General features: G+C 50.6%; 1 protein-coding gene across 1 annotated transcript; it reads right to left on the reverse strand.

The window, feature by feature from the left end:
- Positions 1 to 431: 431 nt before the first annotated feature.
- Positions 432 to 14,766, reverse strand: LOC132321445 (olfactory receptor 14J1-like; the record flags this gene model as incomplete). Its single annotated transcript, XM_059834941.1, has 2 exons — positions 432 to 515; positions 14,305 to 14,766. Coding segments are annotated over 2 exons (546 nt in total), but the record flags the coding sequence as incomplete, so codon positions are not given.
- Between the last annotated feature and the right edge of the window lie 532 nt (positions 14,767 to 15,298).

The following is a 15,298-nucleotide window of genomic DNA, read 5'->3' on the forward strand; positions in this document are numbered from 1 at the left end:
CCCACGAGGACAAGTGCCAGTTTCTGTCCCTGCAGGGGACTAACCCTGGCAATGGCACAGGCTGGGGGCTGCCTGGCTGGGAGCAGCTCTGTGGGAAAGGTCTTGGTGGGCAGGGAGCTGGACAGGAGGCAGCCGTGAGCCATGGCAAGCAAGGTTCAATTATCTCTGCAGTACTCCAGCGCTGTCCCAGAAGGCTCTGCACCGTTGTACACACCCCACCCACTAAGGCTGTACCTTAGTGCACACACTATGAACTCTTCTGCAGCACGCTATGAAAAACCTTCTGGCTGGTTAGAATACATCACACGCCACTTTTGGGAAGGTTGAGCTGCCAAAGCAAGCCTGCGGATGATCCCCTTTGAGTCCAGGCCACAAGGGCAGCACATGGGACTCAAAGGAGGCCTAGGCAAGGAGCCACGTGCTGCTGGGTGTCAGGTCTGCTCGGAGGGGCTAGTGCGGATCAAGGTGTCCGTGAGCCCGGCCTGCTCTCCGGCCTGCCACAGCCCGTCAAGTGGCTGTAGGAGAGGAGCCCTCACAGTCAGCACCCAGACATGTCCCATTCACCTGCCTCACCCCTCCCTTTCTTTGGGCACAAACAGCTGATGACTGATGAGGGCTGGGCTCTGTTACTCACAAACAAGGCAGAACTGGATGAAAATGTCAATGCTGAGGGCAGCCATGGCTGCAACGATCAAGCAAGAGAAGACAGACAAACAGCAGAACGACAGCCTTGCACTGAAGGAGAGCGGACTTCAGCCTGTTCAAGATGTGCTTGTCAGGCTCCTGGAGAGCCAAGATCCATGGAGCCCTCCCTGAAGATGAACAGGAACCGTCTGGCTGAAGAGTTCAAAGACCAGGAGGCAGTGCACAGAGGGTGGAAGGGGAAACAGACTGGCAATGAGGCAGATGGAGACATGACCTGTGTGGGCAAAGGTGGAGCCAGAAAAGCCAGCCTCAGCGGGGGCTGGAACTAGTGAGGGATAAGGAGGGCAACGCCAAGGGCTGTTGTAAGTTCACTGGCAGCACAAGGAGTCAGCTGAGGAAAATGTGGGCTCAGGGCTCCGTGGAGCAGGACACGTAGTGACAAAGACATGGAAATGGCTGTGGAGTTCAAGCTTCCTTTACCTTGCCTTCTTCCAGTAAAATCTCACCCCAGGTCTCCCTCATCCCCAAATGGATCGCTTAAGCTGGCTGAGACACACACAAGTCCATGGAAAAAGATGGGATACACCCAAGGGTGCTGGGGAAGCTGGACAGTGTCCTTGCAAGATTGTGCTTGTCTGTCCTTGAAATTTCAGGGCCATCTGGGAAGGTTGTTGATGGCTGTGGAAAGGCAGATATCGTACCCATCTTCAAGAGGGCCAGAAGGAGGATTTGGAGAACTACAGCCCAGTCAGCCTCACCTCATTCCCTGGGAAGGTGATGGAGTAAATCCATGCATTTAGCACAGTCCCCCTAGTCTCCATATAGCCAAACCCCTGAGACCTGGAGTGGGTAAATGGATCATAGGTAGGTGGAAACTAGATTGAACCATGCAGCCACAGCGCAGCCAGTCACTCGTGGCCTCCATCAGTGACCAACACTTAGGCAATAGAGTTTGCTATCTTTATCCATGTCCTGAACAAGGGGACAGAGCACACACTCGGCTTGTTTGTGGATGATGCCAGATGGGGAGGGAACCCCTGAGAAACCTCACGTAGATCTATCTGACCTAGGTCATGTCCAGAGGTCTTGTACACTCTAAGTTCCTCAGAAAGTCAATGAGACTGAAAGGAAGGAAGGAAGGAAGGGCTGAGAGGCAGAAGAAGAAATATGAAATATGTCAATAGAGAAATAGTAGTTTCTCTGAACAAAGTAACTCCTGAGGAGCTCTGGTCTTCTGCAGGAGACCTCCTGTCCTGACTGGCAGTGGCCAGTCCCAGGCAAACACCTCAGCTGCACTGGGCCTCTGCAAGTGGCACTTATGTCCATGGTCAGGCAGCTGAGCTCTGCCTGGAAAAAGGAAGAACTGCTTGCAACTTGTCAAAAACACACGAGCACCTTTTCACCAGCTGAGAGAATTGAATACTTTTACTAAAATGACTATGTTTTCCCACCGTGCCAAAATGGGAATGTCCAGGAAGCATATTAATTGCAGGAGAAGAAATATTGATCTTCCCCTGCACTTGCCTTGCCGGGACTCTGGCCATTATACTGCGTATTTAATCTCCCAAATCTTTCCATTTATCCTGATAAAATGACCAGGTCTAAAGGCATCTTCTGAGCAGGCTATCTGGACAGATGCCCTTTCCATTGCTCTCCTGTTCCACCCTCCCCTTACTCCTTGCTCAGTCAGACCCCTCTCAACCACCCAGGTGCTGCTTTGAGCTTCAGGGAGTTAGAAGCCTGCCCTTGTCTTTCCGCAGTCTAATTATCTCTTCAGCCAACTCCTTCATTGTGTTTATCTCTATCCTTTCCTATCGCTCTGTCTACGACATTTCTAGTAAGGTTATCCCTTGTGGATGGTGAACCCCATTGGAGGCAGCTTGAATGGAGCATACAGTTGAGGAGAAGGATAAAGTTTATTAAACTTTACCATGCTTTCCTTCTGTTTGCTGGCAATGAAGAGATAGGCAGCTGTGCCTGTGTGCAGCCAGATCTCTAAGGAAAGCAGGTGGGAGTTGGTGCAAGAGAGGCTGTAACCTCCAGCTGCAGACTTGGGTGGAGAAGTCTGATGTAAGGAGCTCTGATGCAAGCCCCAGGTGGCCCAGGAGAGGAAGGCTGGGGCTGGGGAGGTGAGGAGGAATGTTGTCCGTGCAATGCCTGACCTCAGGGAGCCCACTTTTCCGACTTCATTTAAAAACCCTGTGCATCAATATCAATTGCAAGATGTTGTTAAGAGTTTTCCTGTGTCCAGAAAAAAATAAAAAAAGAAAGCCTTAATAGGAGAAATTCTTGTTTGACTAGCTGTTCATACGATTATGTCTGTTAACTGCCCTCCTGAAACCTCTCCAATTAGCTGCCCACGTCTTGAACACTTGTAGAAAATAATGGGAAGAGACATGGCTTCTTTTGTTTTAAGAAGCGCCATGGTGCATTTGGTGCTGAGTCCATGTACCTCAGGCACTGAGAGGGAGTTGAAGAACGCTCTCAAGAAGTCAGTCAGATGCAAGCTCCACAGTTTCTTGGAGTCATAAGGGGTCCCGTTGAGAGACATTGCTGACAAAGCCTCCCCAGGGGCTGGTTAGAGCAGAAAACAAGGCAGTGATGACAGGTCGGCAAAGGCTATGTAAAGGCGGCTCTCCTTTGGAGTAAACCTTCATGTATTACATTCAGCCAAAGGGCCCAGGCCTGGCGCCCAGCCCCTGGGAAGGGAGATCCTTTTCCCTCACACGTTGCTCGGGGCTCTTCCTGGGGCAGTGTGGTCGAGGGACATCCCTCCATCACACTGCCCCAGGAAGATCCCTGAGCAAGTGCAAAAACACGGTTTGAAACCTGCCAGGCTCCTGGGTAGGGAAGAGGAGTCCATGAGGCCCTCCTGCTGTAACGATGAAGTTCCTACTGGAAGGCCCTGGCTGGCACAGGCAACAGCCACAGCCAAGGGGAGGAGGACGTCAGCTCTGTTGGGGGCTTTCGGCATTGCCAGCTCCCTCGACCGTCTCCACCCAAGGCTGTCCTATGGTGTGTACGCCTGGCCCTGTTTCCCTGAAGGCTGTGGACACTCCATCCTCTTGTTCTCACCTGAGTATCTCACTGCCTTTACTGATTCCTCTCCGCCATCCCTGGCTGTTCCTTGAAACACAAAGCCTTGGGCTGGCCCAGGCTCCCTCTTGTATCACAGCACTGCCCTTGGAGTGGCATTTCTTTCTCTCCTGTCCAGTCTAAACCCACCAGGCGAACACCCAGCTGCCTCAGCACCCCCAAGGAGGGCACTAGACCCTGACCCCCATCTCTGCAGAGCTCTTCTGGGCACTCTCCAGTTCCTCCCGAATTGCCTAGAGCAGGAAACCCCACAGAGGGACACACTAGTCCAAATGTGGCCACAACGGTGCTCACTCGATGAGGACGATAACTCCCACTGTCTGGGTGAACACATCATTCCTAATGCAGCTGATCTTTCTTCTGGTGAGCACGTGCTACTGGGTCATATGGCATCCCTCGTTGGGCCCAGGCCCTTCTGCTTTGGGTCCCTGCTCAGCCAGTCGGGTACCAGCCTGCCCTGAGGTACAGGGTTATTCTTCTCCCCCCGGTACAGGACTGGTGGCTTCTCCTTGTAAATTCAGGAGGTTTCTGTTGGCTGAATCCCAGAGATCCTCAAGGTCCTCATGGACTGAGTCACTGTTTTGTCAGCTGTTTGTGCAAATGGCTCACCCTGATTGTGGTGTCTCTCACAAGGTAACAGCATGAGTTGCAGAGCACTACAAATGGTAAAATGAGGTATTAGTTTAATGGAGTCACGTTCCAATGTAGAATTTTCCATGCTGCCCATCTCAGAAAGAGCTACAGAGCAAGCAAAGGCAAGACCAGTGTGGGAAGAGCAAACACAGGTGGGCTGTTTGTATGCGAGGAGATAAGGATGACCAAAGGGCAGAGCTCTGATGGGGGAAAAGAGGGGAAAAGAAAAGAGAAGATGAAGCAAAGGACATGATCAAGGCTGTTTGGAGGTACCTGCCAAGCAGCTCTGCAGGTAAGCAGTGGTGACATGCGCAAGACAAAAAAGATGATCTGACCAAACTTAGGTTTGCTCACCTCCAAGGTGAAGCTGAGTGCTTTCCCTAGCATGGTTCAGGGAAGCCCTGTGGTGGAAGGAAATGTGCAGTCCCTCATGCTGCACGAGAGCCAACCTGCTGCTCCCAGCAAGGTCAGCTATCAAGTCACACCAGGTGGCTCAGAGTTTTATTTGTGTGAGGCTTGAAATCTTCCAAGGCCTGACAGAGCACAACCTCTCTGGGCAACCTGCCTCAGGGCTTGACCCTCTTCATGGGTAAAGAGCTTTTCCTCCCATGTTTCAAGTGAAGTCCATTGGCCCTCACCCTCCCGTCATTCACAACAGGGAAGGAGAGCCTGTCTGCCTCTTCCTGGTGATCTCCTGGTAGGTGTGGAAAGGCTGTCCCCAGGTGTCCCCAAAGGCTTCTCTTCTCTCCACTGAACAAACCCAGCTCCCTCAGACTGCCATAGTGGCAAAGCCAACCTTACAAATCATGTCTGAGATTTTTAGGGGATTTTGAGTTTTTACTGGCTTTCCCAAGGACCCCTCAGATGTTATAACATCATTACCCTCGTGTCATGAATTTCTGATTGCATCCCTCTCATTTGGCATCATGTTTCAATGCACAGGTGTTTCAGGCTGTGAGAAGGGCCTGTTCTGTCTGAAAACAAAGAGTCATCCACAATGAAACTTTGAACATAAAATGTTTCAGTCCTTAGTGGCATCCTGACACCATTGAGAGGGTGTGGCTCTAGGGTTACCATGCTTGGTGCTAATCCAGATGCAGAGGAGGAATTGAGGACTGCAAGAATTGCAGTAGCTATTATGAGACATGACAGAATCACAAACCCATTCATGCTGGAAAGCACCTTCGGATGCCTCTAGACCAACCTCGGGCTCACTTCAGGATCAATACTGGAATCACCCCGAGTTCCTCAGCTCTTGGCCGAACGGAGTCCTGACAATGTCTCCTGGGGACTTTTTTGAGAGCCTTAGTGAACCTGGGTCTTGAAGATCCATGGAGCCCTCTGAGGACATTCAAGGGGCCTTTGGCTGCCAAGTAAGAAGAGTCAGAGGAGACGTAGACTTCTGACAAGCTGCTGGCAAGCTCTAGCAGCTTCTAAGGAGCTCTGTCAGCTGTCCTTGATCAAGGGGTGCATTGCTGGGAGGCTGCGGAAGCTTGTCCTGATCTTGGAATGTTAACCCCTTCTGCTCTTCCACACGAGAACCACTGATGTTGTCCTAGGAGACCTGGAAAGTAGCAAGCATGACTACGCTGCTCTGGGTGTGATGGTCAAGGGCAGGAGGGTGCAGATGGTATTCTTCTCCATCCTGCTATTGAGGGGAAAAGGTTTGAAAAGAATTGGGCAGATCCTGCAGTCAGACAATCGGTTTTGCAACTGGTACCAGCAACAGCGTTTCTATAGAACGAGTCTCATTCTGAAGATCAACAACTGCATGTAAAAGACAGAATTGACCTGATGAAGTCAAGGAATCATTGAATATCTAATGTTGGAAGGGACCCATAAGGATCATTGAGTCCAACTCCCTAATCCTCACAAGGACTACTTAAAACTAAAGCACATGACATATGTTTTCAAGACGCTCCTTGAACTCTGACAGGCTTGGTACCATGAGCACTTCCCTCGGGAGCCTGTTCCCATGACTAACAGCCCTCTCAGTGAAGAACCTTTTACTCATGTCCAATCTGAACGTCCCCTGAGACAGCTCCATTCCATTTCCTCGGGTCCTATCGCTGGTCACCAGAGAGGGGAGATCAGCATCTCCCTCTCCGCTGCCCTCCTTGAGGAAGTTGTAGACTGCGATGAGGTCACCCCTCAGCCTTCTCTTCTCCAAGCTGAACAAATCAAGTGACCTCAGCCACTGCTCCCAAGTCTTGCCCTCGAGACCTTTCACCACCTTGGTTGCCCTTCCCTGGACACACTTTAATACTTTGGTGTCCTTCTTCTACTGAGATGCCCCAAACGGCACACAGCACTTGAGGTGGGGCCGTACCAGTGCAGTGCGGAGTGGGACAATCACCTCCCTCCACCAGCTAGCGATGATGTGCTTGATGCACCCCAGGACACGGGTGGCCCTTTTGGCTGCCACGGCACACTATTGACTCCTATTCAATTTGCCCTGAACCCAAAAACCCCAGATCTCTTTCTGCAGGGCTGCTCTTCAGCCTCTCCTCCCCCAGTTTGTATGTATAACTCGGATTACTGCATCCCAGGTGGAGAATCCAGCTCTTGCTCCTGTTAAATTTGATGTGGTTGGCGATTGCCCAGCTCTCCAGTCTATCCAGTTCTCTCTATAAGGCCTCTCCACCCTCAATCAAATCCAGACCTCCTCCTATTTCACCATCATCTGCAAACTTACTGAATTTATTGTATTACTGTATTCAGGAAGTCATGGTAGGTGGTTAAATCTGCTGGGAAACAGGCACAGGCATAGGACAGTGTAGGAAAGCCTGCGGTGGGGACAGCTGAGAGTCTTGGTGGGTCTGGGACCTCTCAACAACACAAGTGGGGTCCTTGTCCTCTTCGCTGTCACTTCTGCCTCTTCCAAGAAGGTCACCATTTCCTTACAGCCCCAGTGCTTTCTTGCCTCCTCATCCTTCATAGAGGCTGGGAGCTGTGCGACCGCTGTCCTGCACTTGCCATTGCACACCCCACATCCCACTGCTCATAGGAAGAGCCCTGAGCATCCAGTGAGGGACAGGATGCCTTTTGCAAGGTGATGGGGGTCAGGACTAGGTCATCCTCCCTAGAGAAAGACATCAAGGGCCTGCTTGGCATCAGAGCCACCCCCACATTTCATTTGCCACCTCTTATCCATCACCTCTGACTTCCTCTTTCACCAGCCCCCAGGGATGGTCACCTTGTCCAGCGTTCCCTCCGTGGTCTCCAGTGATGGCTCTCGGTTGGGCTCACTAACACCTTCAGAAACATGGAGGTTTGCTTCTCCTTTTCCTTCTCTAGAGGCCTGATCAATCTTTCAGGATCTGCAGTTCAGGAACTTGGCTCCAGACGGCACTCGAACATTAAAAAAAGCCCTAACAAGCCAATTTTCCTGATTTTCTGTTTTTATGTGGTTCATTTGAGAGCTTTCAGGAGTGTATTCAAGGTGAAAAGAGTTCATCATTCACCAACAGGAAGAAAGAATTTATTCTTTTCCCACTTCCCTTTATTTTTCTGCATAAACCTCAAGTGATAGCAGCAATCTGCCACTGATACTGAAAGAGAGCATATCCTAACTGACGAGGAATATATAGGGAAGTCACTACCCTTTATGGCAGAAACTATATGTGCAGTCTTGGTACCTTCCACCAACGCCACCATTTCTATCTTCAACCACGTGCGCCTTACAGCAGTGCTGTAAAAACAGAGTCTTCTCAACTAAAGCCTGCAGCTGCGTGTTTCAGCCCCTTGGCACCAATTCCCACTGTTTCACCTGGAGAACGAGCTGCACACAGGCACAGAAGGAAGTTTCTTACTTGCCAACAAACAAAACCAAAGGTAGACATAGTTCAATACAACATAGAAGACATTCCTCACCTGTATATTAAGGTCATGTTACCTCCTCATAAGTCCACTTTCCACAGTGGATAGCCTTAGACCGATGCAAAACACATCATTGTGTGAACCACACATTCCAAGAGCACCCAAAACACTTTCTGTCCCCTCCCAAGCCCTTGCCCACCTCCCCAGGCCTTTGCAGGGGAGGGAGGTTGGAGAGGTAGCCTTGATGCTGTACCAGCACTGCTAAGCAAGAGCCAAAACAGCGGTGTGGTAGCAACAGCACTCCGGCTACAAATACAAAGCTGAGCACCATGAGGGCTGCTATGGGGAACGTTAACTCCACCCCAGCCAGGTCCAGGACATGGCCAAATCTCCAGGTGTGTCAAGGTCTCTCTGGACTGAAGCTCCAACAGTCCAGCTGTTAAAGCACGTGTGCCAATGGTCATCCTGAGTCGTGGTGCCTCCAACGAGATCAGAACACTACAGATGACAAGAAGACTGCTAGTGTAATGGAGCTGCTAACCAAGGTAGAAAGTACCGTGGTAACCATCTCAGAACCACCAAAGGAAGGTCCAAAGTGAAGCCAAGGCAGGGCCAGTGGGGAAACGGTGAAAAGGAGTTGGATTTTACATGGGAGGGGATAAGGATGATTGAAGAGTAGGGCTTGAGAGGTGGGAAAAGAGTGAAAAGGGGAATGAAAGGTGAAGCAAAGGGAATGATCAGGGCTGTTTGGGGATAGCTGTCAAGCAGCCCTGCATCTGAGCAACACTGCCTGGAAACGGACAAGCAAGCTGCAGCTGCTCTGACCATACTAACATCTGACTTACTTCCATGGTGGTCATGTGGAACTGAAAACTTTCCCTACTCTCATCAAGGGAAGACCCAGAGGGGAAGGAACTGCAGCATCATTTAGTTTTCCACTCTTCTGAATGGGACTCCAGGGGGTCTCTGCTCTGACCTCCTGCTCATGGCAGAAGCAGCTATGGAGTCAGACCATGTTGCTTAAGGCTTTATCCAGTGAAGGCTGAAAGCATCCAAGGACAGAGATGGCACAATGTCTCTGGGAAACCTGCTCTGATGCTTGGATGCCCTCATGGAGAAAATGTTTTTCCTTATCTCCAGCCTGACTAGTCCTTATTTCAACACTTGACTATTGTTGATTATCCTCCTGCCAAAGGTCACGGTGACAAGACTGGTTCCATCTTCCTGAAAACATCCCCTCAGTGACTGGCAGGCTGATATTCCTGAGGCCTTCCCTTCTCCAGGCTGAACAAGGACTTGTCCCTCAGTTCCTCCTCCAATGTAAGTCCTCAAGCCCCTGAGCATCTTGGCGGTCTTCCTCTGAACTCGCTCCCAGCTATCAACATGTTCCTTGCTGTAATGGGTTATTTCTGGCCAATAGCCCAGCAGCCACACAGCCGCTCACTCCCTCCTCCCCTGCCCCACATGAGGCCCAAAAATTTACATGGTAGTGTACAGATGTTCTAATTTGCTTTCTGTCCTCCAGCACCACCAGGGCCATATACGCAGAGCTGATCCCCAGCCAGGCAGACATCAGCCCCTACCACTGCAGGGCGTTAGTCTGTCCCAGGCACAGGACCTGCCATTTGGCCACCTTCTATCCCATGAAGGTTCTGACAGGACGGTCCTCCCACCTCTCCAGTTTCCCCTCTATGGCATCCCTAGGGCACAGCAATGGTCCTCCCAATTTAGGGTCATCGACAAACAAGGTGAGAGTTGCCTCCTCCAAGTCATAGCTACACGTATTAAACTGCACAGGTCTCAGCAGAGTCCCCTGTGCTGCCCCACAATGCCCCAGTATGTCCCAGTGGCCTCCAGGTAGACTATGACCCCGTCACCACTGCTCTCTCAGCCTGATCATCCAACTGATGTTTCACCCATCTGTTTGTCAACCCATCCAGACTGTAAGAACCTAACTTGGGTAGAAGAATATTGAGGGACACTATGCCACAAGTCTTGCTTAAGCTGAGGTAAACAACATCCACTGTTCTCCCCTCATGCACAAATGCAGCTACATCATCATGAAGGCAATCAAGTCGGTGAGGCATGATTCACCCTTGGTGAGTCCATGCTGACTGCTTTTGGACAAATTCTTCTCTTTCAAGGTCCCAGAAATGTCACCCAAGAGGCCTCTAACTGATGGCACACTCCTCACCAAAGGAGTACACCTGTACTCGGCGCTGGTGAGGCCGTACCTTGAATACTGTGTTCAGTTTTGGGCCCCTCAATACAAGAAGGACATTGAGGTGCTGGAGTGTGTCCAGAGAAGGGCGAGAAAGCTCGTGAGGTGTCTGGAGCACAAGTCTTATGAGGAGCGGCTGAGGGAACTGGGGTTGTTCAGTCTGCAGAAGAGGAGGCTGAGGGGAGACCTCATCGCTCTCTACAATTACCTGAAAGGGGGTTTCAGAGAGGTGGGTGTTGGCCTCTTCTCCCAAGTGACTAGTGACAGGACAAGAGGAAATGGCCTCAAGTTGCACCAGGGGAGGTTTAGACTCCATATTAGAAAAAATTTCTTTACTGAGAGAGTGGTAAGACAATGGAATAAGCTGCCCAGGGAAGTGCTGGAGTCACCATCCTTGGAGGTTTTCAAGGAACGTGTGGACGAGGCATTGTGAGACATGGTTTAATGGGCATGGTAGTGTTTGTAGGTTGATGGTTGGACTTGATGATCTTACAGGTCTTTTCCAACCTTAGTGATTCTGTGATTCTGTGATTCTGTGAAGTGAGCTTGTACAGCCTGGGGTTCCCTGGGGTGCACTTTTGGCCTCCTTCCAAGAGGGGTGCACCATTGCTTTGTCCTCACTCACAAGAGACCTCTACCAATCCCATGACCTTTCAAAAGGCATATTCCAAGGAAATGCTGACCTTCCCCTGTAACTTCAGTACCACTCTTCTGCCTGTCCTACGCTGTATTTCATTTCTCTGATCTTTCATAGACATTCCCCTGCCCTGATACAAAGACCATTTCTAAAGTCGTCGTTTCAGATGACGACTGCCTGGGCAAAGGCCCTTTCCATTATTCTCCAGTTTTCTCCTTCCCTTTCTCTTTGTTCGTTCTGGTACCTCTCACCTACGCTGCTGCTTTGAGCTTCAGGGACTAAAAGCCGGCCTGTCCTTCAGTAGTCTAATTGTCTCTCTTTAAGAGCCAACTCTTTAATTATGTTGATATTTACTTTTTTGTATCTCCCTATCTAAAGCATTTCTCATGAGATTATCCCTTGTAGAAAGTCAGCCTCATGAGACCTAGCTTGTACTTTACGTGTGGCTGAGGAGTGCGTTTTAATGTTTATGAAACTTTTCCATGCTTTCCTTCTCTTTGCTTGCAAAGAGGAACATTCCCTCTGTGCCGGTGTGCAGGCAGTTCTCTAAGGAAAGCAGGTGGGAGGTGGTGCAATGGCGCTGTAACATTCAGCTCCCAGAGTCCCGAGAAGTCTGACGGAAGGCAAAGTGAGGCAAGTCCCAGGTGGCCAAGGACAGAAATGGTGGGGCTGGGGAGGTGAGGAGCAAGGGTGTCCGTGCAGTGTCAGGCCTCAAGGGACTGCTTTTCCTCCCCGACACTCTGGGTCAATATCAACTGGAGAATGCTGCTGTCACCTCTTCTTTAAAATGAAAGGAATAAAATGTAACATTTTAAAAAATGTATTTTTTATTAGGGGCACTTTGAAATCTTCCTCTTTAACTGCACTATGAAATGATTCCAATTAGTTGCACAAGTCTTGAAGACTTGAAGAAAGTGACACGCAGGGAAATAGCTCGTTAGGGCTTTCTGTACTTTAATGAACCCCACGGTGTATTTGGGCCTGTAGTCCATGAACCTCTGATGATGAGAGTGATCAAGCCTCTCAAGAAGTCAAAGGCAGAAGCAAAAGCTAAAGAACCTTGAAGCATTACTGGGTCCCACTGAGGGCCATTACTGACAGAGCCTCCCCAGGGACTCGTTAGAGCCGATAACTGGAGGCTGTGATTGCAGGGAGGCAAAGGCACTGTGCAGGTGGCTGTAATGCTGAGAAAGCCCTTGGATTGTTAGATGAAGCAGAAAGGCCAAACCCTGAGCCCCAGGCCCTGGGCAGGCAGAGCTGGTCCCTCACGTGTGGCTCAGGGCTCTTCCTGGGGGCAGGGGGATGTGAGGATGAGCAATGCCAAGTGCAGAAAAACAGCGCAACACTTCCCGGCCTCCCCAGAAGGGGCGAGGAAGAACCAAAGCCCAGAGCCTCCGGGTTTCTCCTGGTAGGCGTCAGTAGCAGAGGCACCTGCCATAGCCCAGAGGACAAAGACCTTGGCCCTGTTGGGCTTTGGGGAGGGTTTGGTGTTCTGCTGAGGGTGTCCAGTTAGTGCCAGGGGAGGGGCTCGCTTTGTGGATTAGGGTTTGTGTAGGGCTGTGGGGAGGGTGAGGGTCAAGGCTAGCATTTAATGGCAGGGATACAGGCTGGGAATTGGAGTGAGTAACAGGGTAGGAGGAGGAGTTTCTGGTTTGGGGCTTTGGTTTAGAGGTAAGGTTTGAGGTTAGGGATTAGAGCAGTGGATTCCTGTCAGGGTGAAGGGTGCCATATCAGGGTAGGGTTAGGGCTTCAGGTTACTGCTTAGAAAGAGGGTAAAGGCCTCACGTGAATGTTTTCTCAGTCAGTATCACAGTGGCATCAGGATTACCCAAACGCATCTTTCCTCTTCAAAACCTTTCATCTTTGTTGGCCAAACCTCTCTGCCCTCCTCCAAATCTTGTCCCAGCTCCCCCTGACCTCCCCAAATCTGTCATCTTGTTGGGGGCAGCATTGCAATGGCTTTTGAGACCTCAGAGTATCTGTCTCCCCACTGCTGGCTGCTCAGACCTGACCTCACAGCCAGCACCCAAGGGGACACAACGTGCTGCTGTGCTGGAGAGGCCTCGTCGCAGTCTGCCCAGCAGTGTTGAAGGCAGGTGATGCCTTCCACCACCCCGAGGTACTCTGCCTGCCTGCCAGCTCAGGCTCCAGAAGGGCTCCCAGACGTTGTGGGACGCATTTCCCACGTGGGTGCTTCAGCTCCAAAGGGCAGCGACCATCTCTTTGTGGGTAACTGAATCCAGCCCTGCATGTAGATTTTTAGGAGAAACTTGACAGCTCTGCAGAAAAGACCTCAATGTAATAGCTGGAAAACTCTTCCTTTCCAGCATGGCTGGCTTTTCATGAAATTTCATGATTTTTTTTCATAGTTTTTTCTTAACAGCAGCAAGAGCATGTACTGGCAAGCTGATTACACGCCCTTGCTCTCTGTTAATTGTTTTATGCAGCCCCTTAGCAAAATAAATTCTCTTATCTTTTGTTCAATTGGAGAAGCATTGCTCAGAAGAACTACTGTCTTTATATTGGCACATTTCATCTCTCTACTTCTGCCTCTCTCTCTTTTCTCCTTCCTCTGCCTATCCTATCTTCATGGAAAAGACTCACTGCATGACAGAATAACTCAGGTTGGAAGAGACTTGACCATTGTCTTGTCCGTCCCTCCTGCTCGAGGCAGGAGATGCTCACCCTGATGGCTTTGCCCTGGGTATGTCCCTCAGTGACACTCACCATCCCCACTGTCACTAGACACACACAGAGATCAGTTCAAAATCCATCCCTTGGTCTCTAAAAGGGCATGATGTGACAAGGAGGTTTTTGCTCCCAAATCCGTGGATCAATGAGCCCTTTTGGGCTTTTGTTCTTCTTAACACCAGCTTTGGAAGAAGAGCCAACCGTGCAGGCAGCGTGCAGGGGAGATCCCATTTTATTACAGAGCTAGTGTGAGAGAGTCAGATATGAGCCAGAGTTACACAAATTTCTCTGAGGTGTCCAGATGAGAGAGAGCACATTCCTGCCTCAGGTGTAGCGGGACAAATCCAAAGAGTCATGCAGGAAAATGATAGGGAGAAATAACAACAACAAAACCAGCAACAGAGTGAATAAACAAAGCTCTAACACATTACAGGATGCACTGGGAATCATGTGTGAAGAGAGATGGCAGGTCTCAGCTGTTGAAAAGTGTCCGTGAAAACCATTTCTTCATGGCATCCTTGAGCTCCTGGTTCCTCATGCTGTAGATGAGGGGGTTCACTGCTGGAGGCACCACCGAGTACAGAAATGACACCACCAGGTCCAGGGATGGGGAAGAGATGGAGGGGGGCTTCAGATTGGCAAACACTCCAGTGCTGATAAACAGGGAGACCACGGCCAGGTGAGGGAGGCACGTGGAAAAGGCTTTGTGCCATCCCTGCTCGGAAGGGATCCTCAGCACAGCCCTCAAGATCTGCACATAGGACAGCACAATGAAAACAAAACACCCAAAACTGAAACAAACAGTAACCACAATAAGCCCAACTTCCCTGAGGTAGGAGTCTGAGCAGGAGAGCTTGAGGATCTGTGAGATTTCACAGAAGAACTGGTCCAAGGCATTGCCTTGGCAGAGTGGTAGTGAAAATGTATTGGCTGTGTGCAGCACAGCATTGAGCAACCCACTGCCCCAGGCAGCTGCTGCCATGTGGACACAAGCTCTGCTGCCCAGGAGGGTCCCGTAGTGCAGGGGTTTGCAGATGGCAGTGTAGCGGTCATAGGCCATGATGGTGAGAAGAGAAAACTCTGCTGCAATGAAAAAGAGAAACAGAAAGACCTGGGCAGCACATCCTGAGTAGGAGATGGCCCTGGTATCCCAGAGGGAATTGGCCATGGCTTTGGGGAGAGTGGTGGAGATGGAGCCCAGGTCGATGAAAGAAAGGTTGAGGAGGAAGAAGTACATGGGGCTGTGGAGGTGGTGGTCGCAGGCTATGGCGGTGATGATGAGGCCATTGCCCAGGAGGGCAGCCAGGTAGATGCCCAGGAAGAGGCAGAAGTGCAAGAGCTGCAGCTCCCGTGTGTCTGCGAATGCCAGGAGGAGGAACTGGGTGATGGAGCTGCTGTTGGACATTTTCTTCCTCCGGGCATGGGGAACTGTGCAAGGAGAAAAAGGCAGTGACAAGTTGAGAAGGACTTCTCTGACTTCCCCCTCCCTCAGCTGAACGATGAGTGAGTCAGCTCACTCCCCAACCCCACCAACTGAGCGACATGGTGCCTCACAG

This window comes from Gavia stellata, unplaced genomic scaffold (assembly GCF_030936135.1).
Source record: "Gavia stellata isolate bGavSte3 unplaced genomic scaffold, bGavSte3.hap2 HAP2_SCAFFOLD_42, whole genome shotgun sequence".
NCBI lineage: Eukaryota > Metazoa > Chordata > Aves > Gaviiformes > Gaviidae > Gavia > Gavia stellata.